Genomic DNA, 27046 nt, shown 5'->3' with positions numbered 1-27046 from the left:
CTGTTTTCATTTAAATTTATGAGCATGCAGAAATTTTTGTTCTTATGGAATCAGCATTGTGAGTAATGCATCTATAAGACTGAATCCTGTCAAAAGAAACCCTGTAAATTCTGTGACCAGTTTAGAGTCTGATTTGGAACATGGAATGTTTCAGGAACGGGATATCAGTTAAACCTGCTAAAAAATGATGGTTGTAATGTGACCAGGGTAACAAATACAATCCAGCCTATTATTCCGGATGCAAAAGTGAAGAATGTGATGGGCTCAGTGTTGTGTTATATGCTTCCGTTAGAGCAGCGTAACAAATTCCCTGATCTGTTTGATGTTTTGGAACGAAAAAAGCAACAGTTATGCATATCCAGCATTGGTGTCTCTATCACAACTCTTGAGGAAGTATTTCTGAGGTTAGTTACCTGTGCATTTATAATATTATACTGAAAGTAAATTTTATTATGTGAGAAGTAAAGTATATTAAAAGGACTTTATTGCTTGGCATCTAATAACTGTCTTTCTACATTGTAATATATTAAAATTGTTGATTATTTCCTCACGATCTTTCACAATTTGCAGATGAGTGCAGAATGTTTGTAATGGGGATTATAATCAGATTACTTTTACAGGGTAGGAAAAGAAGCAGAAGATGAATCTGATGAGAAGACTAATTCAGAATCACATGTGGAACATACAGAATTACTTGGCAGTTCTGAAGGTATGGGAGATTGAAATCATCCATAGTGTAGTTCTGTAATTTTATATGTGCAAACATAAAATTAGTCACCATTGGAGTGCCATACTGATGAAATATGGCATCTGCCACAAAACATTCTTACAGCTCTCACAGGGCCTCTGATTCATGTTTAGAAACTGCTATGCCCAGAGGAACTGATTGGCTGCTTTTTGCCTGTTTAGCATGAACAGTCTTAAAACCTTTCATATTGTGTAGTAGCATGCAGAGGTTACATAAATAGGTGGTGTTATTGGTAAAAGTATATTATCTTCACCCAAAGGAATATTTAAAATTATATACCTATAGGATTTATAAATTGAAGATATTTCAGTTTTTCTGAGTAGTAACACCTCTCTTATATTCAGAATGTACCCAATTCAAATCTTGGCCACTGAGTTATAACATTTGGTGTGGTTTCCCTCCCTCCCTCCCTCCCTATCATTTAATTTGGTGCTGTATATCCATGGTAGTTCACTTAGCAGGAGTATGTACCTTTAATGAACTGATCATGATTTCTATTGTACTTTGTATATTTGGAAGAGGTGGAACATACATGTGCATCATGGCTGCAATTAATACGTCTTCAAAACATGCCATACAAAAGTCACCAGGAATCCATTTTTCTTAATTAATTTAATGTTAGTATTAAACAATTTTGGGACAAACTGTTCACATAGCAAAAATGTGCTCAGTTTTGCAAGCCTTGCTGGAAAGGTTTCATTTCTGACTCAGAATGTAAACTGGAAATGGGCAGTCAACAGTAATGATCAGAATTGCTATCAGGTCACATAACCATTTCATATCTCAGCACATTGTGTGTGTAATACATTTTATAAAGTAAAAATATCTTTAGACAGGGTTTAGAATTTGTGGTTAGAAGAAAAAGAGTTACAAAGCAGCTCTGCAAGCAGTTGTTACTGAACATTATTTGTTTCAGCTCTGACATTAAAGAAAGCAGTTGGAGCAAGTCTACTGGTACAAAAGCTGACAGCCTTGTTTACAAAACGTGTTCTCTTCACACGCAGAAAGTTTTTAGCGGTCTGCCTACAGGTAAGAAAGTAATGCAGGGAACTTCCATGACTTCACACTGCACACATTTTCTGGCAGGCTAACACATTAGCGTATTAAAAATTATATTTTTCTTTTTCTAGTATATCATTTCTATTTCATAACAGTCAATGAGAAAAAATCTCATCTTTTTTCTCAACAGTCTTTCCTTTGTGAATTTTTATTCTTACTTTAGCTACTATAAATTGAGTTTGTTAAAATTTTTATTTTATTATGCACTGTGACCAAACTTGGTGCATTTTTATATATTGCTGTATAAAACAAAGTCAGCGGAAAGTGTCAGAACAGAAAGAAACAAATGGATGACATGAAGTATTTCCTTTAAACTGATTAATGTACATGCTCTTACAAAGTCTTATGTATTGAAGTATAATTAGTAAACATTAACTAAATAGTGTTCCATAATATTTCTTTTACTTATATGATTTCTGATGAGTTCAACATCATAAGCATTGTAATTTTATTTTAGGCTCTGACTGCGATTCTGCTGGCTTTTCTCACAGTGATTCTTGGTGCTCGTACTGAAACAACAATGGAACCTCCTCGAATAATGAACTTGAGTGATTATGGGGTAACAGATGTACTCTACTCTGTAAACCATGATAGTTTACGAACCTGGAGTAATAAATATGAAGAGTTTATAAAGTTAACTGGTTCCAGTGTGACAGAAGTTAAAAATGTATGTGCAGCCTTACTCCTTGCTGGGGATTCCAACATCCAGAAATACCATACCAAGTTTATCATTGCAGCAGAATTCAATTCATCGGCATCAGGAGTAGAAGTGTTAAATGCAATGTTTTCGTCTACTGCCATTCATGGAGCTCCCATCTCTCTTAATGCTCTGACTAATTCTATTCTGAAGACTGTTTCCCAAGAAAAATCCATTACAGCAGTTAATCACCCTCTTCAGAGTAGGGAGGTGAGTGTATTGGAGGATAACTTGGTATAAAGCTCATAAGTAGATACTGGTTTTACCTTCATGTCTAAGATTTAGCCATATTTAGAAATATAGATTCAAAAACAGATTGTATTTAACTGCCAGATGGAATTCTGTAATTTCTCACTTACTTATTCCATGAAGTTGAGTCATTCCTGAGAAGCCAACAGTTGCTCAGCCACTCGAAGAAATTCCCAACATTTTATGGTAGCTGAAGGTTCATTACTATGTTCACAAGGACCAGCCACTGGTCCCTATCCTCAGTCAGATGAATCTAGTCCATACCACCCAATCCTGATTCATTTTAATATCCTCCCACCTACATCTAGGTCTTCCTAGTGTTCTCTTTTGGAATTCTGTAGGACTGGTTAAATTTGTTACACTATTTGTTACTGGGATATAAATATTCATCTTTAAAATGTCACGCCATTTATATAATTGTCCTTTAAAAAGTGATTTAAGAAAGTAGGTGTAATCGATGTTTTAGAAAATGAGACATTTTATTAAATGAATCAAAACTGCAGTTTGAGTGGCAGTGAACCTGAATGTTCTCTATCTGAGTAAGGACTTTAAAAGTAATGAAGTGTTTATGATATGTTCCAGCATGAATTTGGTGATGATATTGGAAGATATGTAGGTGTTGTTGTGTTGTGGGTGACTCTGATGCCATTTGGCTTGCTCTTTGTGACTGGGAGCTGTATGACATTCCCTCTGACAGAAAGGGTGTCAAAAGCTAAGCAACTACAGCTGATGACTGGAACTTCTCCACTTGCATACTGGTTTACCTGCTTCATGTGGGATCTTCTGTTGTACATGACCGTAGCATTCATCTTGACGTTGATAGTGTTAATTGCCGACCCACTGAACGTGTTCAATAGGTCTACGGAACTGGGTATGTAAAGAGGTGTAATTATTATATGCATGAAGACCATAGTATTTAGTGGGCATTACATACTGCACTGCTCTAGTATATTGATATTGGCATGAGTGCTGAAGATAGCTGCCTTTTGGGTTATTGCATCTTGTAGACATTACTGAAATTTTCAGGGGTGCATACTACTTATCCTCCCTGCCATAAGAATCTGAAATTTCAGTTAGCATGAGTGCTGTTCAGATGACTTATTCTGTTATAAAGTGCTGTCCAAATTCCGTTGCTGCTAATACTTATGAGATGTACCAACAACGCACATTTATTTTATGATGCTCATCAGAATTCAATGTGAAATTAGTATTTCTTGTGTATACTCAGAAATATATATGAAAATAATGCAGTAATAATCAGTACTGGGAAAATGAAGGTATAATAATGTATTTAACACCATCTTTACAAATTCTTCCTGTTATTTTCTTATTAATTTAGTAAAGGCAAATTGATTCCTGTTATGTGCTTCTATTTTTTATATTGAAAGTTAAATATCATTAAGAGCAAAATAATGATAAATATTGTAATGTACAGAATTTAGAGGTATATGTTATCCTTCATGGTGATTAAAGGTTATAATGTTTCACATGACTGGGTTGCAAAGTAGGAAAGGGAGATATGTTACCAGTTTCTTCTCCCTTCACATGCAGCTGAAAGATTTTTTTATGAGTCTTTCTCCACTAAAACCATTCGGAGGCTACAAGTCCTTTTAAGTAATGTATTTCTATATCTTCAAGATTTTATGTGTATATAGCAGACTGTTGTCATTTTTCTTCATAACTACAGTGTGCTCTACTGATCACAAAAGTGTTTCAGTACATAGACTTTTCATTTCCATGAAAGTTTGAAGTTTGAATGCCTGTGGGCAACATGGCAGATTTGATGAAGGACTACATTAATTTAATGTTCCAAACATTTTACTTGCCCACATTAAATTATCAGCATCTCTGAGCCACTTTTAAAGTAATCTGTGATAATTATGAAATATTTAATTTTACTGAATTATCAGGATCAAGTGCCCCTATTATATATACTTTATACAAAGAAAAATAAATAAATCTGTAAAGAAACAGCCTTTTCTCTGTTATATTTGGTTGTATATTTGTTATTGCATGCATTTTGTTCATTATTTATTGTTTATTTTAAAAGTTGTAACTCATTCACCTTACTTTCCTATTTGTTGTAACTTGTCATTTAGTAATTGATTGTTATTTATTTCAGGTACATATTTCTTATTGTTGGTGATGTATGGTTTGAGTGCTATTCCATTTGCATACCTATTCAGTTACTTCAGGAACACAACTGCAGGTGCTTTTGCCTTACTTGTAATACTCAGTATATTGATTGGTAAGTAACATGTAACTGATAGAATAATAAATTCTAACATTATAATCTAATAAAATTAGGGGCCTGTAAAAAAAGTTATCACCAATTTAAGGTACAGTGAATGTCTGTTATTATGTATTGTATACAACGTAATGAGTTACTTAATGAAATGTAATCTGTGGAATACACATTATAACCAAGTTTTAAATGATGTGAATGTTGTCGTAATATATCACTTCATGCTTCTATTCTTGTGAAGGTTTTTGATGAAGGTCTGTCATTAAACTGATGCATATTAGTGGAAATTTTTTTCATCTATGAGTTTAGAAGCCTGTCAATGTTTTGGAAGCTGGCTCTGCTTCCAAAACGTGCTTCAATTGACTTTTCCATACTTAAGTTTAAAAAAGTTTGGAGAAGTCAGCTAAATGCACTAAATGGGTTCATGTCATATTCACACACTGAGTGACTATTCCTCTTGAATCTTCAGTATAACAGAAATTCTTGCTGATATTTGAACTTGTGAAGCACATGCAATCAAGATACTTTTGTACACAATGTTTATATATTTGTATGTACCCATGTAATGTGGATTGTATAGTAAAATACCTTCTCATAGCAGTTTCTTCTGCAGGTTCAGTAATGTCTCCGGTGGTGTACTCTATGATATTGTTTGAGAGCTACAAGTCTACTGGGAAAGTGCTGAAGTACTTATTCGAATTTGTACCTCACTTCACAATTACATATGCATTTGGACGCTTCTCATATCTTGTTCTCACAAACAATAAGTGCAGACTGAAGAAATCTGATTGTAATAGCATTTCTGGAAGTTCTGACTTATGCTGCTGTAAGTTTCTGCATTACTTTATAGATATGAAATCTGTAATATTGTTTGTAAACCTAGCCTAGTTTCCAGTTGATAATTTGTGGATAACGGCAACATGGAATTTATATATATCTTTATTTATTTATTTTTAGTAGAGTTAAAACTTAGTAGTGTGTTTTGAGGTTGGTGTTCAGATTTCTCCAGTTCCATTCTTACATATTAAATAACTTTTACTGCATTGTTTTCCTTGGTAGTGCAACAATTTCTCATATTCTCTTTAACATATTTTATTATTTTATTGTATTGTGGTATTTTTAGAGCTTATAAGTAAAGCTGTCCCACTATATGCCATGTAGGCACTTAAGGGGAGAGGTGGTATAGCTCCTGCTCATTCTTAACTTTGGCAGTCGATGGGGTGAGTGGTCAGCATCATGCTTCGGCCACGCTTTACCCCCAGGAAAGGACCCCAGTACCCATTGGATAGGAGGCTGTGTGGACCGCAGAACTGGTCTGGACGCAGAGGCTAGAGGAAATATCCTCTGTCTCCGTCAGGGATCAAATCCTGGTCGTCCAGTCCGTAGCCAGCCATTATACTGACTGAGCTACACCAGCTCTCTTAGAGCTTGTAAGTAGGTGTTAGAAAATCCAGAATTGGAATTAAATGGGATACATAAGCTTTAGGTTTACACTGTTTTTTAGTTTGCCAGCAAAAACTTTTTTCATTGCCCTCACTTGTTTTATGTTGTGTTCTTAATGCCCAAAAACCTAACAGTTCGCTGTTCATAAGTGTGTCATTTTTCTTCTCCCTAAACATTATATCATACCAAATTTTTAATCATAAGACTGCAGAAATGGAAATGTAACACTTATATGGTTAACCCATTGACAAGCCTAATTTAGTAGAATGGTGTATAAGGAAGAGCATTTAATTTATCTATTCTGATAGTATCAGGATCTGTTAAATTTAATGGCGTGGGAAGGGGTTGACTTCATAATAACTTCAGATGGGGGTGTATCTGTTTTACTGAATGATGTGGTTGATTTGTTACCTTCTTTTATATTCAGGATATTTGAATCTTGACCCAAAGACTGGCTGTCCTGTTTTTTATGTGGTTTCTTCCATCCTTTCATACAAACTGTTGGCTAGCACTATAAATAGACCACACCTCCTTGCTGTTCATTCTTTATTCTATGTTTATAACTTCAGCAGATATAAGTTGTGTTTATTTTATATAAATTGCATTACTATTACAGTAAAACCCCTCAAGTTGGACACTTTTAATTGGAACTGGTAAATTTCCTATAATTTTACATGTCCACAATACCCTATATCTTGGACACCCCTTTATCCTGGAACTTAACACCCCTTTTGTTGTAAATTGGACAGGTTTATGCACTTAGCTTCGATGCTTTTCAGGGAAACTTTTTCAGTTACATATTTTGTTATTTTGAATATCTGACAGATGAATGCCTCCTCTCTGGAGGATTATCTTATGGACATTGAACCCATCATTGGAATGCATTGCAAGTGTTTAACTATTTTTGCTGAACCCTTAACTGTACAGTATTGCAGAAGACACAGTTTTAAATCCATAAGTACTGTGCTTGCATTTGAGTTCAGACTGTGTTAATGGAAATGGAATTTTTCTTTTTGTGATGGGGAAGTGCAAATTGGTGGAATAAACTTTAGAAAATGTTACTGAGGCTGGGGTGTAATGTGCAATGCATGGGAGTGGGCTTCAAAAGATTATTATTAATATTATTGTCATAATTCTTAATTCAAGTAAGCCTACAGTAGTTAGTGTATGTAAGTAAATATATTATATTGTCATTAGACCACAATCTGATTTTACTCTTTCTTTGGACCCATTTTCGTGGATCCCCAAGTGTCCAACTTAGAGAGGTTTTACTGTACTTTTGCTGTGGAGGTTTTTAATATAAATGAAAAGTTGTTTATTTACAGTTTCTTCCGTGGTTTACCATTTTGTTTATGCTTGTTTGCTTGTTGTTTCTTTCTAGTACCTGGCTGTGCAGATGGCTACTGTTCTGCTATATATAAACCGTACCTAAGTTTTGCAGATGATGAAAACGAATTAGCGGTTGGTGAAGAAATCCTGTATATGGCAATAGATTCTCTACTTTATTTCTTTATCATTATCTTGGTAGAATTTGGTGTTTTTGGTGTATTGTATGAAGCAGTTAAGAAGGCAGTTGTTGGAAATGCAGTGAAAAGCCGGAAGCTTGATGATGATGTGGTGCATGAACGAGACAGAGTTGATGGTCAAGTTAAAGGTATATTCATTACATACTTTTTTATTTCCTTTCCATTTTAAGACACCACTGATTGTAAGATGCACCCTTGATTTAGTAACAGGTTTTCAGAAAAAAAGACTATATCAGTTCTTGCCATGAAATGTAACACACATTGATTTCAGAAATGTTTCAATGTGAAATAAGTGCATCTTAAAATCAAGGAATTGTGGTATATCTTGTACTTGTAAGGATTTTGATTTTATGCACGGTGTTTACCTAAACATAAGAATATATTTGGTTCCCTCCTCTCAATTTTGAACAAGTATTGAGCTTGTGTTTATATTCAAAGCTTTCTGTGTTTTCGAAGAAAAAAATATGACATTTGGCTGTATGTGATCCAGTAATAACTTGATTGTCAAAATGTTGGCATTGATGCAATATTTCAGTAATATATGTTATTTTCTATCTTTCAGATAGTAATTATACATTCCTTTGTCTTTTCTATGGAATTTCAAAAGAAAATATTATTGTTGCAGCACTCTGCATCCATAACAGTGAAGATTATACAAAACATTAAAAATATTATACTTTAAATGCACATTAACCAACTTTTGTTTAACTTCATTGAAACATAATAGTTTTTGGCACATTCTCATATATCACACACACTTTTTGTCATACTCTGCCACTTGCTTGCTTTTGGTCTTCATGCCCTGCAGTGTCCATTTAACATGTGACCATAAAATTTTAAAAATTTTAACTCTTACATATTACTTTGTTTGTACAATTTTTACTTTTTCGGGATTGTTGTTTTACTAATAACTGTGTTGTGTTGTGCCCTGTCCAATTTTGTCATTACAATTTTCTGTTTAAAAATCAAGTTAGATTAACCAGAAGGGAAAATGTTAATATATATAATGCAGCTAAAGTCACTAAGTATGTTTGATCACTTGGAAAACCAAGATGTGTGCAACTGCTGTGCTAATTTGAAAATGTTAATTCATTAAATAGCTGCATAAGAATGTTTTATGACTGAAACAAATATTCAAGATTGTTGGGAATTTAATAAGTAAATAAACAGTTTAATCAGTTTTTCTCCCTTTGTTTTTAGGGGCAGATAGATACGCTGTGCAACATTTTTTTTTCACATTGACAAATTAGTGATACTGAAGTAATAATACAATTGTACAAATGGAAGTCTATTAAAAACTATTTACAGGATGCTCTGTCATGACTTTAATTGATAGATTTTGATTAAATTGTATATGAAAGAGACTGTTGAGAGGTTGAGAGATTATGAATTTTTAATATATTGGACATTTTGTGAGTTATATTTTTCACAAAGTAACTGAGTATTTCATTGCATTAAACATCCCAGATCTATTTTGCTTGTAGACTTGAAACAGTAATGAATAATTATCTTACATTCTAGTGGGAGCTGTTCACCTAGATGATATTATGCTGGTTCGTAATTTAGTAAAAAAGTATACACGAGACTTGACTGCAGTAAAGGGTATTAGTTTTGGAGTGTCTGCTGGTGAATGTTTTGGGCTTCTTGGTGTGAATGGTGCAGGCAAGACCACCATATTCAAGATGCTTACTGGAGATGAAATTCCTACTGAAGGAGAGGCTTGGATTGGACAGTATGGTCTTAATGAGGATAAGTCAAAGGTAGAAACTATTAATAATATTACATGAACTAGCTTAAAGCAGCATTGACTTCATAAGACAGTGGTCTTTATGTTCAAAGAAACTAAAATGTACCTAAATATATTACTTGGCTTTGTTTTGGAAATGTAGCATCTGCTTTGATTTTTCTAATACTACCTGTCAGATTTATAATTAAGTACTGACAGTCCTGTTCTGTATTGCATTAGCTACTGCAGGCTAAAAGAATTTACTATTGAAAACTTCAAAGGCTGTATACACTTCCCAGCAACAAAATCCTCAAATCCATCTGCTGTTAATACATGAGTCTGTGCAAGACAGAAAATTAGTGTTTAGAGTTTTTCATGCTTGTTACATACTTTATTTAATTTCTTCCCATGTTGAAATGTCATTGTGTTTACAGTTCCTGGCACAGATTGGCTACTGTCCACAGTTTGATGCCATCAATGGAGCTCTAACAGGTCATGAAATGCTAAAACTTTTTGCCAGCCTTCGTGGAGTTTCTAAATTTGGCATTGATTCTGAAGTCAAGAAATGGATCACATTGATGGGTGAGTTGCATGTTTTCCTGTTTTTAACATTATGAAACTAGAATTACAAAATTAGCCTGTAAAAGTATTTTCTTCTTCTTCTTTCATGGATTTAGGCCATAGCGCCTGTTTCCACATCAAGAGAGCGAGTCTTGCCACCTTGTTAATGGGCGGCTAACAGTTCTTCATCCTTGTGGGTTGTATTGAAGTACCGCCTTCGGGATTCTTTCCTCATGCATCCTTTGGATATGGTTATGCCAATTTTGCTTCATTCGAGATATCCTATATGTTAAGTTAAAAATCTTTAGTTCTGTCCTAATTTTTTCGCTACGCTACCGAACGTAAGAATTTCATCTGCACTGTCTCGATTTTCCTCTTATCAGCCCTGTTGGTTGCCCAGTTCTCACAGCCATATGTTGGTACCGGTACTGCCATCAGTTTGTAAAATTTCATTTGTGTTTCTTTCAGGGTCTTGCCCCTTAATGTATTGTACCAAAAAGAATTCTCTGTCCACGTCTCTTTAAAAAGAAGTACCATTTCTATATTTAGCTATTATATTCTGCAGATGGATTACTTTGATAGAGATATTTTGACTGTTGTGAACATCATCCCAAACAGAATGGTGGCTTTATCTTTACTGTATTATTTGCTCACATACAGCAGTACCTATTTAACTGCGTTATTACTCATTATCTGATAGATTTCGTTGAGCTTTATGCTTCGTATGGAAAAACCCAATTTCTATAAGATCCATTTTAATGTTATCTGCCCATACATACCCAGAACTGAAGTGGTCTCTTCACTCCAAAAAGTTTTCCAACCAAGCCTTGTTCAGAAAGGCATAAGATAAAGAATTCGTTTTAATAATAGTGCAAAATTATTAGTATTTTAAAGTGCACTGTTGCTATTGGAAAAATATGAGAGTGAACATTATTTTTAACAGGTCTTAAGGAGTATGAGAACCGGCTCTGTGGAACATACAGTGGTGGTAACAAACGTAAGCTGAGTACAGCCATAGCTCTGATAGGGAACCCTCCTATTGTTTTCCTGGATGAACCAACAAGTGGAGTTGATCCTCTGGCCAGGCGGAACCTGTGGACTGTGTTGACGTCAATTCAGAAGTCTGGCCAGTCTATAGTGCTTACTTCACACAGGTGTGTTTAACATAACAAACTTCCTTCTCTTCTGGAACACAGTGGTTCATATCTGTAACAATATGATTCCATCACTAGATTCTCTTATGAGTAATCACATACTAATGCATACAAGTAAAATCTTTTTAAGATTCATTTTCAGGATTATTATTTTACCTATACACATCCCTCCACCCACCCCATGTTGCTCAACATTTTGAATTTAAGAAGTTGTTGATTGTGAAGTAAAACCCTTCATACTTTCTACTTCACAATTTTCTAACTTAATGATACCAAAATGGGAGACATATAAACTTTTAAAGTGGGAGTGCCACTGCTTGCATGTAATGATAGAGCATCAGAAATATGCAATTTTTGTTCAGCTAATTTTTTTATTGCTCTCTAAAAGTTTTGGCTTTTCTGCTAATATTCATTATTTTTTCCTGCATATTATATCAATATTTTGTGTTGTAGCATGGAGGAGTGTGAAGCACTATGTAACAGGTTGGCCATCTTGGTTGATGGACAGTTTGTGTGCATGGGAGGTATCCAGTATCTGAAACAGAAATTTGGTCAGGGCTTTACTGTGATGGTGAAAGTGAGAGCAACTGAAACTGATGAACACATTGTACACGAATTAAAAAGCAAGATTGAAGACAGTTTCAATTCTGGTTGTGTTCTTAAGGATGAACATGAGGTAAATCAATTGATGTACATAATTAAAACTTTCTCGTATGTTTGTATAATTTTGTCTGACTCTGCTTCTCAACAGCAGTTTAATGAATATCGCTGCTGTTCCATAATTCTGAGGTAATGTTCCATATACATTTCCTCAGTTTTCCATTAATGCCATAATTCTCATTATCTACTCAGTCTAGTACTCTTCCTTGTATATCATTGAACACTTATGAGGTAAAGAAAGGAAGAAAAAAGTTGTAAGTCACAGTACTGCAACAAATTTCAGCTGTTGTTTTTCTAAAATTACGAGGGTCGCTCATTAAATAATGCCCCACATTTTTTTTCTCAGCCAATAATGACGATAGAAAAGTGTACTTTTACATGCTTGAGATTTGATGTTTCTCGCGTTCGTGTACGGAGTTTCAAATGATTCCAACCAATGGCGGAGCTGTAGTGAACTGTTAAAATGGCGTCTGTGAACGACTCTCGTTACAAGCAACGAGCTGTAATTGAATTCTTTTTTGCTGAAAAAGAAACTGTGGTGAACATTCATAAATGTTTGTGTGCTGTGTATGGAAGCTGTGCAGTCGATAGGAGCACCGTTGGTCGCTGGGCTAAGAGAGTTAAAGCTTCAGGAAGTGAAGAAACCGAGCTCCATGATCTGCCGCGCTCTGGGCGTCCTGCCACAGCCACCACTCCAGACATGTTGAACCGCGCGGATGCCATTATTCGTGAGGATCGGCGCGTCACAACTCGACAATTGGCCCAACAGCTTTCAGTCAGCAATGGAAGTGTAATTGCAATTATCCGGGCTCTTGCATATTCGAAGGTGTGCGCAAGATGGGTTCCACGAAGTCTCACAGCAGACCACAGGATTCAAAGGAAAACAATTTCTTCTGAATTGTTGGAAGCGTTTTGATGCTGAGGGATCATTACAGGTGACGAAACCTGGATACACCACTTTGAGCCGGAGACAAAAAGGCAGTCAATGGAGTGGCATCACCCTCAATCACCGAGAAAGAAGAAATTCAAGACAACTCCCTCCGCCGGAAAAGTCATGATGACTGTCTTTTGGGACAGTGATGGGTTCATTCTTGTGGATGTAATGCCAAGAGGTGCGAGACGCGTACATTGGGACCCTGAAACCCTCAAGAAGCGTTTCCGACGAGCTCGGCCTCACAAGCATCCAGCAGAAATTTTGCTCCTGCACGACAATGCACGCCCTCACACAAGTCCGAGAACCCGGGAAGAAATCACCAAATTGGGTTGGACGGTGCTGCCCCATCCACCCTCCGACTTTCATCTCTTTGGGCCACTCAAAGATGCTATCCGCGGAACAAGATTTGAAGATGACGAGAGCGTGATTCAAGCAGTGAGGACATGGCTACGTTCACAGGACAAGAGCTGGTACCGGCAAGGCATGCACGCACTTGTTCCACGATGGCGTAAAGCCGTACAAGTTGATGGGGACTATGTGGAAAAATAGTATGTGTAAGGGAAACATTGATTTATATTGTCACTAAATTTCAGCCATCTTGAATAAATATATTCTGAGGAAAAAAATGTGGGGCATTACTTAATGAGCGACCCTCGTATGTGTGTGCTAGAGATTCTCATGTAGATGTGTCGCAGTATTCTTTGGTGTATTGTGTTGAGTATTATATCAAACTTATTCTTCTTGGCTCTGCAACCCAGTTGTGGGTCTTCGCCACCTCCTTTTCGGAGGTTTTCCTATTCTTTTAAGTGTGCATTTGTGAGTAATGAGTGACAAGCCCACTGCCTCTGCACAGTTTCTACTCAATCCTGATTTGACTGCTAGAGCCATCTAGTAGTGAATCAGGAGAGACTTGGGTGAGAAATGGCTACTGAATTTTGCTTATGAAACATCTTGTTTTATGCTCATAAGGTTCTTTTACATTCTGTAAATCTACATGGGACCGCCAGCTTTACTTCCCCTCCAAAGGAAGTTGTGCTACGGATTTTTATCACCCTTAAAAATCTATTGACCTCAGCCGGGTTTGAACCCACGAACCTTGGGTCCAGTGGTGAGCACACTAACCACTTGTCCACTGAGGGTGACATCAGACTTCTCTATACTGATAATTAATTTTCTCTTTGGTATTATAACAGGTGATTAAAAAAACTGAAGTAGAACTCTTTTTGTAGAGAAGTCCCTTGTAAGCATGTTACATAGTCTTCTATTGTTAGAGTTAACATGGTAACTTGAAATTAGTGCACTAAATATATTTATTTTAATAGGGTTTGCTACACTATCACGTAACGGATCCAAACATTCCATGGAAATATCTCTTCACAACAATGGAAGAAGTGAAGCAAGATTATGATGTGGTGGAAGATTATACTATAAGTGAGACAACACTGGAACAAGTATTCCTATCATTTGCTAGGTTGCAGAATTAGGTTCCTGACATTACCATTGATTAAACATCTGCACAGTATTTTGTAAGCACATCTTATCAGCAGGGCTGTGGTAGCTAATGCTGTTCACTGTTGCGTGTGTCTAATATTATATTACTTTTAACTTTCGTAATATACACCTTGGTTCTCCTCCACAGTAGGGCTTGTGCACAAATATTTTACATGCTGTCTTGTTCCTGTCTGTTAATGCTAAAACCTTGATAGACAATGAGCATTTGCCTATCAGCTTTGTGATAACTGTCTGTTGAGAATTACAGACCTAAAATATTGACTTCAGATCCCTTTTGCTGCTGTGGAAGAAAAATACAATTGTGTAAGTTGAAATACACTTTAAAACATTATGTCTTGCTTTGTGGAATATTTTTCAGATACAGCTTATAAGACATACTGCAGGAAATTTCTATTAAAATTTTCATTTCATCATCTTTTATTCTAAAGGTGATAATAATTATTAGGGGTAGTCTCACAGTAAGTGCAAAAATCTACCATTATTGTATATAGAATCACTAGATACATAGTAAATGCTGTTAAGAAGGAATTTGTCTATATTTAAATTCAGAAGTTGAATAAAGTTTCATCTTATCAGACTGAAAGCACTGGCAACTGTCATTTGTATTTCATGTGTTGAGGACAAATTTTTTACATCTTCTGTAACTAATTATTTTATTAGAATTTTTATGGGATGTAGAAGCCAGTTGTTATCTTAAAGCGCCATGGTGTACTAGAGGAGTGGGGTATAGTGCAGACAAGTCAAGAGAGCAAACAGGCAGGGACCATTGTTGTACTGTTATTTATTTTTTGTACCTGTAATAAATACATATATATGAACAATTCATGGATATTTTTTATGGATTACATGCTCAATATGACCACCTTTATGCCATGCAGCTTCCAAAACATGAATGGCTATGTTCATGGTCACATGACTGCACATGTCCTTGTAATTTCACCACACATTTGAACAATCGAAGCCTAGAGTTGTGTTATTGGGGCTGTTTTCTTTTTGAAAATAGTTTTTCTTTAAGGTATCCCCAAAGTAAAAAGCTGCAGGGTTTTTGGCCAGGCTATTTGGCAGCCACCAATATCCTGCTTGGCATGGATGTGGACAGAAGTGGCTGCCCAATAGCCTGGAAATAAACCTCTGTGACTTCTTCCTTTTGGGTTAACTTAAGGAAAAACTTTTCAAAAAAAACTCAGTAATGCAACTAAGGACTTCAGTTGTTCAAATGTGTGGTGAAGTCATGGAGGATATGTGCCATTGTGAGATCACAAATGTAGCTGTTTGTGTTTCTGAAGTTGCATGACAGAACCGTGATGATATTGAGCATGTAATCCATAAAGGATAAATCTCCGTGAATTATTCTTTGTGTTTATAAATATATATGTATCTTCATATGAATATTTAAACTTTCAATTGGATATCATTTCATGCTCCACACAGTAGGTCATGCAGAGGGATGTTATAATATGCATTCTGATTTTCTGAACTTGCAAGCAGCTATTTTGACTTCTGAAAACCACATTTCTACATTATGGGTTGAGAAGTCCACTGAAGACTTTTTCCTGAAACCACCTACAATAACAGATTCTTACTGCATTATTTGTGTACATACGTTTTCTATAGCCGTAGCTAAAATATGTCTGTTGTCCAGTTTCCTTTCAGTCAAAACATTAATATTTTGTTTTATTTTTATCTGGTACTGAACCTGCTGCACAAAACTTGCCCACTCTTCAGTATATTGATACACTGAAAACAGGAATTATTTTAGCAGAATTTCTGATCGAATTTTCTCCAGCATTAATGAGTCATGAGATTGTTAATTTAAAAAATTCTTTTATAAAATCATATGTACAAACAAAACTGTTTACACATTAAATATGTAATGAGTAAACAATTTTGTTGGTATGCATGATTTTATATATCAATACACTGCACAGTATGCAAGGTTTTAAGATTAGAATATTTGTTGTTCATCATTATACTTTGACAACTGCCTTAAATAAAATTAAATTGTATCAGTTTTTTGATATATCTTTGTTACACAGTGATCTGCTGGTTTTAGGATAAGGAAATTAATAGGCTAATGCTGTCAGAATATTTCAATGTGTTAAAACAGATCCAGTATCAGTCAAGAAATTGTAAGTATTCTTGTCAAGTGTGGTTGTCTAATTGTGACACCATGCATTCTTGTATGTTATTATTGATGTTTGGAAGAATGAATCACCACTTTCAGGGTTAAAACCTGAATATTCAGGTGATTTATTCTAGGTTGGACCCTGAAGATGGAGGCTATTTGTTTCTCCAAAAGCATTGTTAACCATTTACAAGAGTACATTTTCTCAAGCCAAAATACTACAGTTGACATCTTCATCACAGTGAGGACCTGAAATCTCAAAAATTATTTTTTTGTGTTCATACTTTACATATTTGGTGCTAGAGTTCTTTTTATGTATACAGGTGAGTCAGAAGTATGTTTACAAACTTCGTGTATGTGCTCTAGGATCAAAAAAAAAAGTTCATATGAACATGGGGTAACAAATGTTTCATTTTCGAAATAATAGCCAAAAATAATTTTCAGTGTATGCCCGTATAATCTGTACTCCTCCCCCAGTATAGTCAGGGTGATTAAGTCGAGAAGAATGAGATGGGCAGGTCATGTAGCGCGTATAGATGGGACAAGAGGTGTGCACCGGGTATTGGATGGGAAACCTGAGGGGAGGAGACTGCTGGGGAGACCTAGACTTAGATGGGAGGATAATGTCAGGTGGGATCTGTGGGAGATAGGAGTTGAAGGAGACTGGATTTTGTTGGCCCAGGACAGGGTCCAGTGGAGGGCTTTGGTTAAGTCAGTGATGAACCTTCGGGTTCGGTAAGCCATCTAGTTAGTTAGTATGCCCTTATTGCCAAGTATAAGGACAGGGATGTTTCTTTATAACATGCTGAAAGGTTGTTCCTCCATTCTCCACACATGCACGAGCACAACATACACTAGACTGACAAATTCGTTCATACACACCAGGGTTTCCTCGAATCATCTGGCATGCATTCTGCACACGTTCCCATAGGTCATCATCATTGTTTATGGGTGTTGCATAAACGACGGACTTCAAGTGACCCCACAGGAAAAAGTCCAATGGAGTCAGGTCCGGTGACCTCGGTGGCCATGCTACTGGGCCACCATGCCCAATCCATCGTTGAGAGTAGTGTTCATTGAGATGATATCTGACGCGATGGGAGAAGTGTGCTAGGGCTCTGTCATGCTTAAACCACATTTGTCTTTTTGTATTCAGTGGTACAGTTTCAAGGAGACGTGGCAAGTGTCTTCTTAAGAATCACCAATATGAAAGTCCTCTAGACGCGAAGGAAGCATGTGTGGACCAATAAGCATGTCGCCAACAATTCCTGCCCAAACGTTTATTGAAAATTTTTGCTGGAAACTGGATTCACTTTGATATAAAGCCAATTCATTGAAACTAATTTTTGGCTATTATTTCGAAAATGAAACATTTGCGACCCCATATTCATAGGAACATTTTTTCTTATTTTTGATCCTGGAACACGCACACGAACTTTATAAACATACTTCTGACTCACCCTGTCTACTGTACTATATACTATACGTTAAAGAAGAAATACTCTGTATGACATGGTAATTAATTTTATTATACTGAGTTTCCAGTGTTTTTATAATCCCTAAATGATACTACTGTACATCTTGCAGTATACTAATTTTATGTATTTTATGAGGCCGAAATGCAGATTAATACTCTATATTTCTAATATGCTTCTATGCTTGAAGAATTTTTTTGAAGTTTTATTATACTGTATTTAGTCTTTGTATATATTGCACCACCATTCCATAGAACTTTTGTTCTCATATGTTTTGGTATCCTTGATTAAGGCAAAGAAAGGTCTGGTACCCCATGCAAAATAAACTTGGAAAATACACAACTTACATATGTATAACTGATAGAAAATAAAGTACAGCTTGGTTATATTTCACATCTTTTGAGATATATTAGCTTTGCTGAAAGCTTACAATCCTAGTTCATTTTAAATGGTTTGTGACACAGGATTGCTCAGAGCTTGTGTTTAATTCATGCTGTTATGTATAAGAATAAGGATTTGTAGTACCCCAAAGGGTCCCAGTACCATAGTTTGAGAACAGTTGGTTTACACTATCTGATGTGTGTAGAATACAAAATGTACAGTGGTTTGGAGTGGATAAAACAAGGATACTGAGAAGGGCAAGAGGTCCATAGGAAACAAGATGGCTAAGCCAGAGACCACGTGTACAAATCTAGTATGCTACCACAGAACTAACTCACATTGTTTTATATTGATGATATTTATTTATATGACATTAAGGTTTTTGTTGTTTTCAATTAAAGTTTTGTAAGCAATATAACTAACATTATCACTTGTTAGTAATTGTTCTTCAAAAACCAATAGGTCAAGAGACATTTCAAAGTATATCATAGGCTGTACATTGCATCTTTTGTTTAGTTTGTAATACAATGTCAAGGCCCTCTGAATCTGCACTGTTGAATCTTGAATATTGAATACTGAATATAGAAAACTAAATACAGGATACTGGGTACAGTATATAGAATACCAAATGTCCAATATTGAATACAAATATAGAATGTTTATTGAATGGAAGGGAATGGAATCGAAGAAAGAATACATTTTTTCTCTGCTGCCAAAATGGTCCCTTTTATACCATAAGCCCCCTTACGGCTCCACAACCAAAATTCCCAGCTTTGCCCAAAAGGAAATGTAACCTCAGCTCCTATTGGCGTGGGTCCAGGTTCGGTTCGAAAGCCCTCCCCCTTTTCACCCAACCCTCAGGGAGTCCCTCCCACACTTTTACTTCCAAAAGGGCATCACTAACTTAGGCTAAGAGTAGGTAATTCAGATACAAGGGAATTTCCAAGTCCGGGAACTCCCAAGACCTCTGCTTTCCCAAGTACTTCAAGTACTGCTACATCACTCAGTATCAGCTGTCCATAGTCGATCCCTAGCTTACAATAGTTCTGAATATAAATTAAATACACAGGAATCATAAACTAAGAAAAGAGAAGCAGGACAATAAGTGGATAATACAAAACCTTATTACCTAGCAGACAAAAGTTGGGTTTCTTACAAGTACAAACAAAAGAAAATAGCATACCCTGGCAAGGGGATTGATGAGCGGTTTAAAATGAAGAGGTGGTAAGGAAGAGCAAGTACAGAAAATCTTATACTGTCAGTTTAGGTTTATGTTGTAAATTGTATTAGGCCTATAATTTTTAAATGAGGAAAATGGATAAGTAAGTAAGTACTATGCTTAATGGAGTGTATAATTTTGGCCTTTTTTTATGATTGGAGCAGAAGAGACTATGAATGAAAAATAACCACATTAACTCTAAACATGACATTAAATTAACTTTCCAATTAATACTACTGAATAATAATAGTCTTTGACACAGGACTTCAGTTCTACAGAGGAATTTGATTAGCCACTTTGAATAGTGTGATTTCACATTTTTCTTCATAAATTGCTGTCACATCTTGGCTGCACTGCTTGAAGCATTCAGTGAGCATTATTGAAGTTTTAACTAAAGGAGCTTCTTAAAATTAAATGACTTGTGTAAGATATGACAAAATAAATTTTAAAATGTACTTTGTAATATTGTGACTAATCTGAAATGATAATTGATTCTCTGCGTAATATTGCTTAACCTGCATATCCATTCCGAAAACTGTGTCTGTTTTATGTTCTGAGTTTATATTAGACACATTCCTTTATGACATCTTATAGGTTAATCTTCTTCCCATTCAGATTAGAAACAAATGACACCTGCATAATCTTGCAGTTTCATATTGTACTTTTATAATTCTTACTATCCCCCCTCCCAATAAACATTTACTACATTTGTCTTGAGTGCAGCTTATCATAATATCCAGATGGTATATTTCAAGATACGTCACATGGCAGTATTATCAGACATTTGTCACAAAGTAAAGAACTGAAAAGCCTTATCAGGTTAATCTGGCTTTCATTGGAGAGGCATGTTAACACATGAGTCATATTTACCCACGTCATAAACATACAGTGTTTAATCAAGAGATAAGATATTTCTTGCATTAAAACTGAGCAGTTGTCTCCTTCATACCTTAGACACTAATATGCACTTGGTCTTAACTGTCTCGTTAATGAAGCTAGAATCATGTTGCTAAGGAAACTTGGTCTTGTTGTGTGGAAAAATCTGCTACTTCGCAAAAGGCACTGGATTGCAACATCATTTGAGATTGTGATTCCTATTGTACTTTTTATTGTGGCTGCTGTGATACGGTTTATGATAACATCTTCTGTTGTTATTAACCCAGCAAAGTATTTTCCAGTTAAGTATGAATACATGCTGAAACAGTACTTAATGTATGACTCATCTCTACTTTATGCCCCAAACAATAGTTTTACAAGATACATAATGGATAATGTTGAATCTAGTGGAAATTTGTCAGTTGGTAAGTAACAGTTTTTCATGTATTAAAATAAAATGAGATCACACATTTTATATCTTGAATCACATCGAGCTTACAGTTAGCTTTTATCTTATTATTTTAGGCCGAAATTTGTGTTCCTCAAATATAATCCACATTTCTTAAACCAACATAAAAATTGGTAGTTGTGGATTAAATCATGTAATACATTTATGTTCATCTTGATCAGTAATGTAACATTTCTCACTTTAATAAGATGTCCTTTTATATATGTTTATATAATAACTTAATAATGGGCATTAGTAATTGCAATAATGGTAGCTGCTTTCCTTCATATAAAAAGGCCTTGTAATATTCAGACATCTTGTGATGATTTTGGCATAATTTTTAAAATCAGAAGCAAGAAGGCTGATGGCTCCATATATTTTTTTACAATCATTCTTACCTCATTCTTAAAAATAGGAGTAACTGTTGTTTGAATCCTTAAGGATTAATTTTTTGGTATAGATTAGTCTGTGTTGTTTTAAGATGGCTGTCTTCTGGGTTGTGCCATATAGTCTTGTAGAAGCTTACCGACGTTTCAGGGCAATGATGGAGGTAGCAAGAACCTCTGAAACATCGGTAAACTTCTACCAGACTACACAGTGCAACAACCCAGAAGACTCACCGCTGTGAAAATTTCAAATATTACATACTGTGCAGTTTTGTTTAAAAGTACATATACATTCTAAAAATTTGTTTTTATTTGTTACATGAGGATGTATGACATTTTTTTGTTGTGATAGTGGCCTTTGCATTGCTGCTTTTTGCTGTTTTTTGTTTGTATTTTAAGAGCCTGGTGTTCTTTAATGAGAAAAATGTGGATTTTTCTTGGCAGGATGCCTACAATCTTAATCTTATGTTTGGTGAGCATCCTGCTAACATAGTTGTGGTTTCAGTGTTTGACTTTTTCAGTGGAACAAAAAGCATGACATCTGTAAATTTGTTATAGCAGTATTTTTCAGAAAATCCAATGTAGTATAAAGGCTGTTGTGTCTCAGTTGCATCTCAATGTGGAGTAAACATCATAACAATCAGCTCTGTAAGAGAGATGAAAGTAGTTTGTCATATTCTTGTGTGCTTGCTTCTGTTTAAGGTACACAGGCTTTTGATAGTGAAGATGCATTGCTCAGCCACTATGAGGCCATAAATGATACCAGGAGTATTATTCATGCTGTTGTATTTGAAGATTTGCCTCCAAATGGAGGTCGACCAAATAATTTGAAGTACAAAATCCGGATTTCAAACACATATTTCAACACTGCAGATTTGTTACCTGTATTCTCAATTTTTCCAACATTTTTTGGTAAGAATTGTCAAATATTTAATAAATATGTCTTAATTACCACTAATCGGTGTGGTCTAACAACTTTTGTGCAGCAAGGAACTTGTCATTCTGTTTAAAATATTGCTTATTGATTTGCTATTTAAAAATGTTTAGCCTTGTAGATGTGAGTAAAGAAGGAAAGAAAATAATTATGTAATCACCTTACAGAATCCTATCTTTATTCTTCCTTCCTGAGTCTCCAACTACTAGTGGATAAAGCATTCATGGAACTACAAGAAATAAATGCTTCTGCCTTTCAAGTAAGTTCTGTGCTTGTTCTTGTATATTCATTAATGGTCTTCTTAACAATTTTTTTATCAAAAGTGTTAAAGTACTATAAGATAATTATGAATAATGTGTATGGAAATTAACATAGCCTGTTGTAAGGTATTGAAAACAATAATTTTGCCTGTTGCTTTGTATGGGTGTGAAACGTGGTCCCTCACTCACAGGGAAGAACATAGATTGCAGATGTTTGAGAATAGGGTGTTGGGGTGTTGAGAAGGATATTTGGGCCTAGGAGAGAAGAGGATGGGGTATGGAGAAAACTGCATAATGATGTGCATAAAAATTTATACTCCTCCAATATTGTCAGGGTGATTAAGTCAAGAAGAATGAGATGGGCAGGGCATGTGGTGCTCCTGGGTGAGGCAGAGGTGTACACTGGGTGTGGGTCAGGAAGCCTGAGGGAAAGCAGGATCTATTGAAGATAGGAGCTGAAGGTGATTGGATTTTTCTGGCCCAGGACAGGGACCGGTGGAGGGCTTTGGTTAATTCGGTAATGAACCTTTGTGTTCTCTAAGCCATCTAGTTGTAAGGTATTTATCTAATTGTGTTTATGGAATAGCTTTACATTCATGGTAATTGGTCTTGCAATCAAAATTATCCAAAATATGAAATAGACATGCTACGAGGGTCACTCCAAAAGTAATGCCCCACATTTTTAAAGAAACTGTTTTATTCCACAGCTTTCCTTTTTTAGCAGCTTGTTGGTATATTCTTCCCGCTTTTATTCGTGCTTAGTTTATTGACTTCCCGCTAGTGGCGTTGTTATTCCATACATTTAGAATGGCGGATGCTTTTGAAGTTCGTTGGAAGAAACGTATTGTATTTTTGGTGTGCGAGAACGAGACAGTGGGAAACATCTACAAGCGATTGCAGAAGATGAATGGGGATGATGCTGTTGATCGAAGCACAGCTTATCGTTGGCTAAGCAATTATCTGGGAAAAGTGGAATCTGTTGTGGCAGCGACGAAAAATTGCCTGAGGAATGCAGGTTCTGAGTTCTACTAGGCGGGTATACAAGGACTTGTTAAGAAGTACAGAATAGCAGTTGAGAGTGGAGGTGATATGTGAAAAATATGATTTTCCTCCTAACGGCCGTACATATAAAATGTATCAGTAGCAAAAAATGTGCGGCATTACTTTTGGAGTGACCCTTGTAATCACTAAACCATGAAGTTCAGCACTCTTTTGTACTTGCCATTTCCGTATTTTACTTTAAAATTCCGCTTGGTAAAATTTCAGGTTTTCAAGGTGGCAAGTACAAATATGATTTTCTGGGATGTTACACTGGTAGAAACTGACATTTTTCAGAGGTGCTTCCTGCCTCCATCATCAGCAGGCAGGAAACATTTCTGAAACATTAGTCAGTTTCTACTTGCTTAGTTTGGAGGTATTATTAAGCAACATACATCACATGACATAATGGGATCAATATATTGACAGCACAGGTTATTGCTAAAAGTATGGTATTCAACATAAAATTGCCCCTTTGCTTACCACTGTAGGTGTGCAGTCTGTAAACCTTTAACAGGACCAATAATACATATGTTTGTGGGCTGGTTGTCAAAAGAAAGTATGATTTTGTAGAGTGTAAACAGCTCTGTTCAGATATATACAGAGAGTGGAAGGACATTAGTGCCATTCATAATAATGTTATGAAATATGTGAAAGCAGATCTTTAAAAAAACATATAGTAGTTAAGTTTAGTATCATTAGGATACAAAGGAAACATTGGCACTTGACTGATAATAATTAATATGCTATACAATTATATGTCAGTAATCCATGAATCATTATGCTTATATCATTTTAATATAGGCTTATCAGAAAAAGCATTATATAAACTCTGTATTGCAATTCATCAAATGGTGACTGAGAACTTATCAGATTGTATTTATGTATTAAATTACAGTAATTGTATGATGGTTTCACCTAGGTATGCAGTTTGTCATAATTATAAATATGTTGTATATCATAAGATCTTATTCTGAGTGTCAGAAACTGATGCCAGACAGGAGAATAATCTGTAATGCTTCATAATGTACACAGAATTTTGATGTAGAAACCTCTTTCAAAGTACCCACTTGCTCATACCATTGACTGCCTCAGAGAAAACATTTACCAGGAGATTGCAGCCAGTCCTTTGGACATGTTACATGTATTTACCTTTTTGAGTATTGCATCCAGTTGTGAATGGACATCCATGGTGACCACTTTGAGCATCGCTTGAGACTAGATGCAGTTTCAGAGTGCATAAATAGTGGTTTTATTGTTGAAAGTCTGGGCTTCTAGTGAGAGGAACATTCTGCACATTACCATGAAGGGCCCGTTTTGTAACAGATTTTTCAAGATCTGTGTCATGAGACTGCATTATAATGAGATATTTTTAAAAATACCAATGTGGAGGTTGCCTATTATATCATCCACATTATAGCAAGGACCCAGCTGTAAAGATACTGAGGAAAAGCAGTAGATTGTAAGGTAAATGTGATATTTACATATTGCAGTTAGGCCTGTTTTAATATGTATGATTATTTTTTACAGTTTTCTGTTCAGAAATTTCCATATCCTGAATATTCAGAAAATTATGATGTCTTCATAACAATTTTCACTACTGTCCTACCACTGTTCACAATTCTCAGTTTTTTGATGCTGTGTCCATCCACTCTGAAGAGGATTGTGGAAGAAAAAGAAACTGGAGTGAAGGTATGGATGAAGATATCTGATAACATTACATTCATTACTGATTTGATTTATTGATATATAACTGAAAAATGATTTTAATTGCCTAGGTCAAAAATAATTGAAGTGTAAAATATGTTTGTGTGAAGATTTGAAGTTTTTATGGTGTTGAAAATTTGGATTGAGATGTTCTCAATTGTCATGTTATGTAGTCTTTTAGGTGATTATCAACATTTCAGTGAAGTGTTTTACCTTTATCTTGAGGTTACGTTCCTCCAAAATCTTAGTAACTACTTACAAACTATACAGCATCACTGTATAGGAAGCAACAATCCACAGTGTTTTTGTTTATGCATTTTCTCTTAATTAAATATATATATGTCATTGCAAAAAACAGAAATATGTGATGAATTCGTATAATGACTAGTGACATTACACTGGGTTCTGTAAAGATTTGTCATGATGGTTAAATCATTACATCATAATTGTGCTGGGTATTGTCCATTGCTTTAGTATATGTGTTTAACTCTTTAAAGCCCACTGGTAACAACTACAGGTAACCCCTCGATTTACACTGGGGATGCGTTCCTAGACGAACCGGCGTAAATGGAATCGGCATAAATTGAAACTCTTTTTATAATGTAAATCAATGGGAAGTCAATGACATGCGTTCCCTGCTCCCAAACATTGATGACTAAAGTTCCTCAAAAATTGACTTCGCCTTATCCGTGATAGCAATTTCAGTTAAGGGAATGTTTTTTCGATTCATGTCATCCACCCATAGCAACAGTAATTTCTCCATTCTTTCTAAAAGTTTACTTCTGCTATAACTCACTTGCGTTGCACTTACTCTAGTAGCCTGTTGCATTGACTGTACTGAATTTTATTAATCAAACCCATGGTAACTCAGACACAGATTTCTCCAATCAAGCATTACAAATAATTTGAATTAAAGAAGGGGAGGTAGGAACAGTGCCTCCTGCAATCACTTGATATTGTTAAACACTAAAGGATTCAAAACAGAAGTGGCCAGTATTCATGAGTGAGAAATGTTTTTATAGCGTTCAAAATGTTAAGCTTATGAAATTCCCATGTACATTTATCGGGGGAAAAAAGAAAAAAGAGAGAGAGAGAAAGAAAGAGAGGTTTAATGATTTTTCATTCCAGGATGTTTTGTATGGGTGCGAAACATGGTCTCTCACTTAGAGGGAGGAACACAGATTGCAGGTGTTTGAGAATCGGGTGTTGAGGAGGATATTTGGGCCTAAGAGGGAAGATGATGGGGCGTGGAGAAAACTGCACAATGATGAGCTTAAAAATCTGTACTGCTCCCCCAGTATTGTCAGGGTGATTAAGTCGAGAAGATTGAGATGGGCCGGGCATGTAGCGCGCATGGATGGGACAAGAGGTGTGCACCGGGTACTGGTTGGGAAACCTGAAGGGAAGAGACCGCTGGGGAGACCAAGACGTAGATGGGAGGATAATCTCAGGCGGGATCTATGGGAGATAGGAGTTGAAGGAGACTGGATTTTGTTGGCCCAGGACAGGGTCCGGTGGAGGGCTTTGGTTAATTCGGTGATGAACCTTCGGGTTCGGTAAGCCATCTAGTTAGTTAGTTAGGATATTTTGATGTTCCATTCATATTAATTTTAGTTATTCATTTATAAGAATATTAAAAATATCATTATTGTGTTATTTTTTAACTTAATGAGAACTGACCAT

At 35.7% G+C, this 27046-nt stretch overlaps 2 protein-coding genes and 1 long non-coding RNA gene across 7 annotated transcripts in view; 2 read left to right on the top strand and 1 right to left on the bottom strand.

Moving 5' to 3' along the window:
- LOC110838751 (phospholipid-transporting ATPase ABCA3) overlaps positions 1-18502 on the top strand; it is a 36866-nt gene extending 18364 nt beyond the window's left edge. For both annotated transcript variants that reach the window (XM_087358107.1, XM_087358106.1), the window contains exons 14-26: positions 155-404; positions 621-709; positions 1665-1777; positions 2265-2714; positions 3336-3624; positions 4876-5001; positions 5612-5824; positions 7823-8095; positions 9489-9727; positions 10128-10275; positions 11198-11408; positions 11862-12084; positions 14325-18502. In XM_087358107.1, coding sequence (XP_087214233.1) covers positions 155-404; positions 621-709; positions 1665-1777; positions 2265-2714; positions 3336-3624; positions 4876-5001; positions 5612-5824; positions 7823-8095; positions 9489-9727; positions 10128-10275; positions 11198-11408; positions 11862-12084; positions 14325-14486 — 2786 coding nt within the window. In that variant the 3' untranslated portion in view covers positions 14487-18502. The remainder of the gene's footprint in view (positions 1-154; positions 405-620; positions 710-1664; positions 1778-2264; positions 2715-3335; positions 3625-4875; positions 5002-5611; positions 5825-7822; positions 8096-9488; positions 9728-10127; positions 10276-11197; positions 11409-11861; positions 12085-14324) is intronic.
- On the bottom strand, positions 6974-14695 carry LOC147872257 (uncharacterized). Its single transcript, XR_015537644.1, has 2 exons — positions 14624-14695; positions 6974-11943 (listed from the first exon to the last, which is right to left on the bottom strand). It is a non-coding gene; the product is annotated as an uncharacterized LOC147872257 (long non-coding RNA).
- Positions 18503-18879: 377 nt separating the features above from the next.
- Positions 18880-27046, top strand: part of LOC110840980 (phospholipid-transporting ATPase ABCA3-like) — a 33072-nt gene continuing 24905 nt past the window's right edge. For 2 of the 4 annotated variants that reach the window (XM_087358103.1, XM_087358102.1), the window contains exons 1-4: positions 18880-21015; positions 22127-22336; positions 22526-22617; positions 25187-25348. In XM_087358103.1, the coding sequence (XP_087214229.1) occupies positions 20718-21015; positions 22127-22336; positions 22526-22617; positions 25187-25348 (762 nt within the window). In that variant the 5' untranslated portion in view covers positions 18880-20717. Of the gene's footprint in view, positions 21016-22126; positions 22337-22525; positions 22618-23408; positions 23703-25186; positions 25349-27046 lie in introns of those variants that run through there. The other 2 variants (XM_087358105.1, XM_087358104.1) reach the window with 2 other exon arrangements.

This window comes from Zootermopsis nevadensis, unplaced genomic scaffold (genome assembly GCF_977971745.1).
Source record: "Zootermopsis nevadensis isolate Lab colony 2312 unplaced genomic scaffold, Znev_1.0 Znev_ptg000029l, whole genome shotgun sequence".
Lineage (NCBI taxonomy): Eukaryota > Metazoa > Arthropoda > Insecta > Blattodea > Termopsidae > Zootermopsis > Zootermopsis nevadensis.
This window is presented reverse-complemented; position numbering and strand designations above follow the sequence as displayed.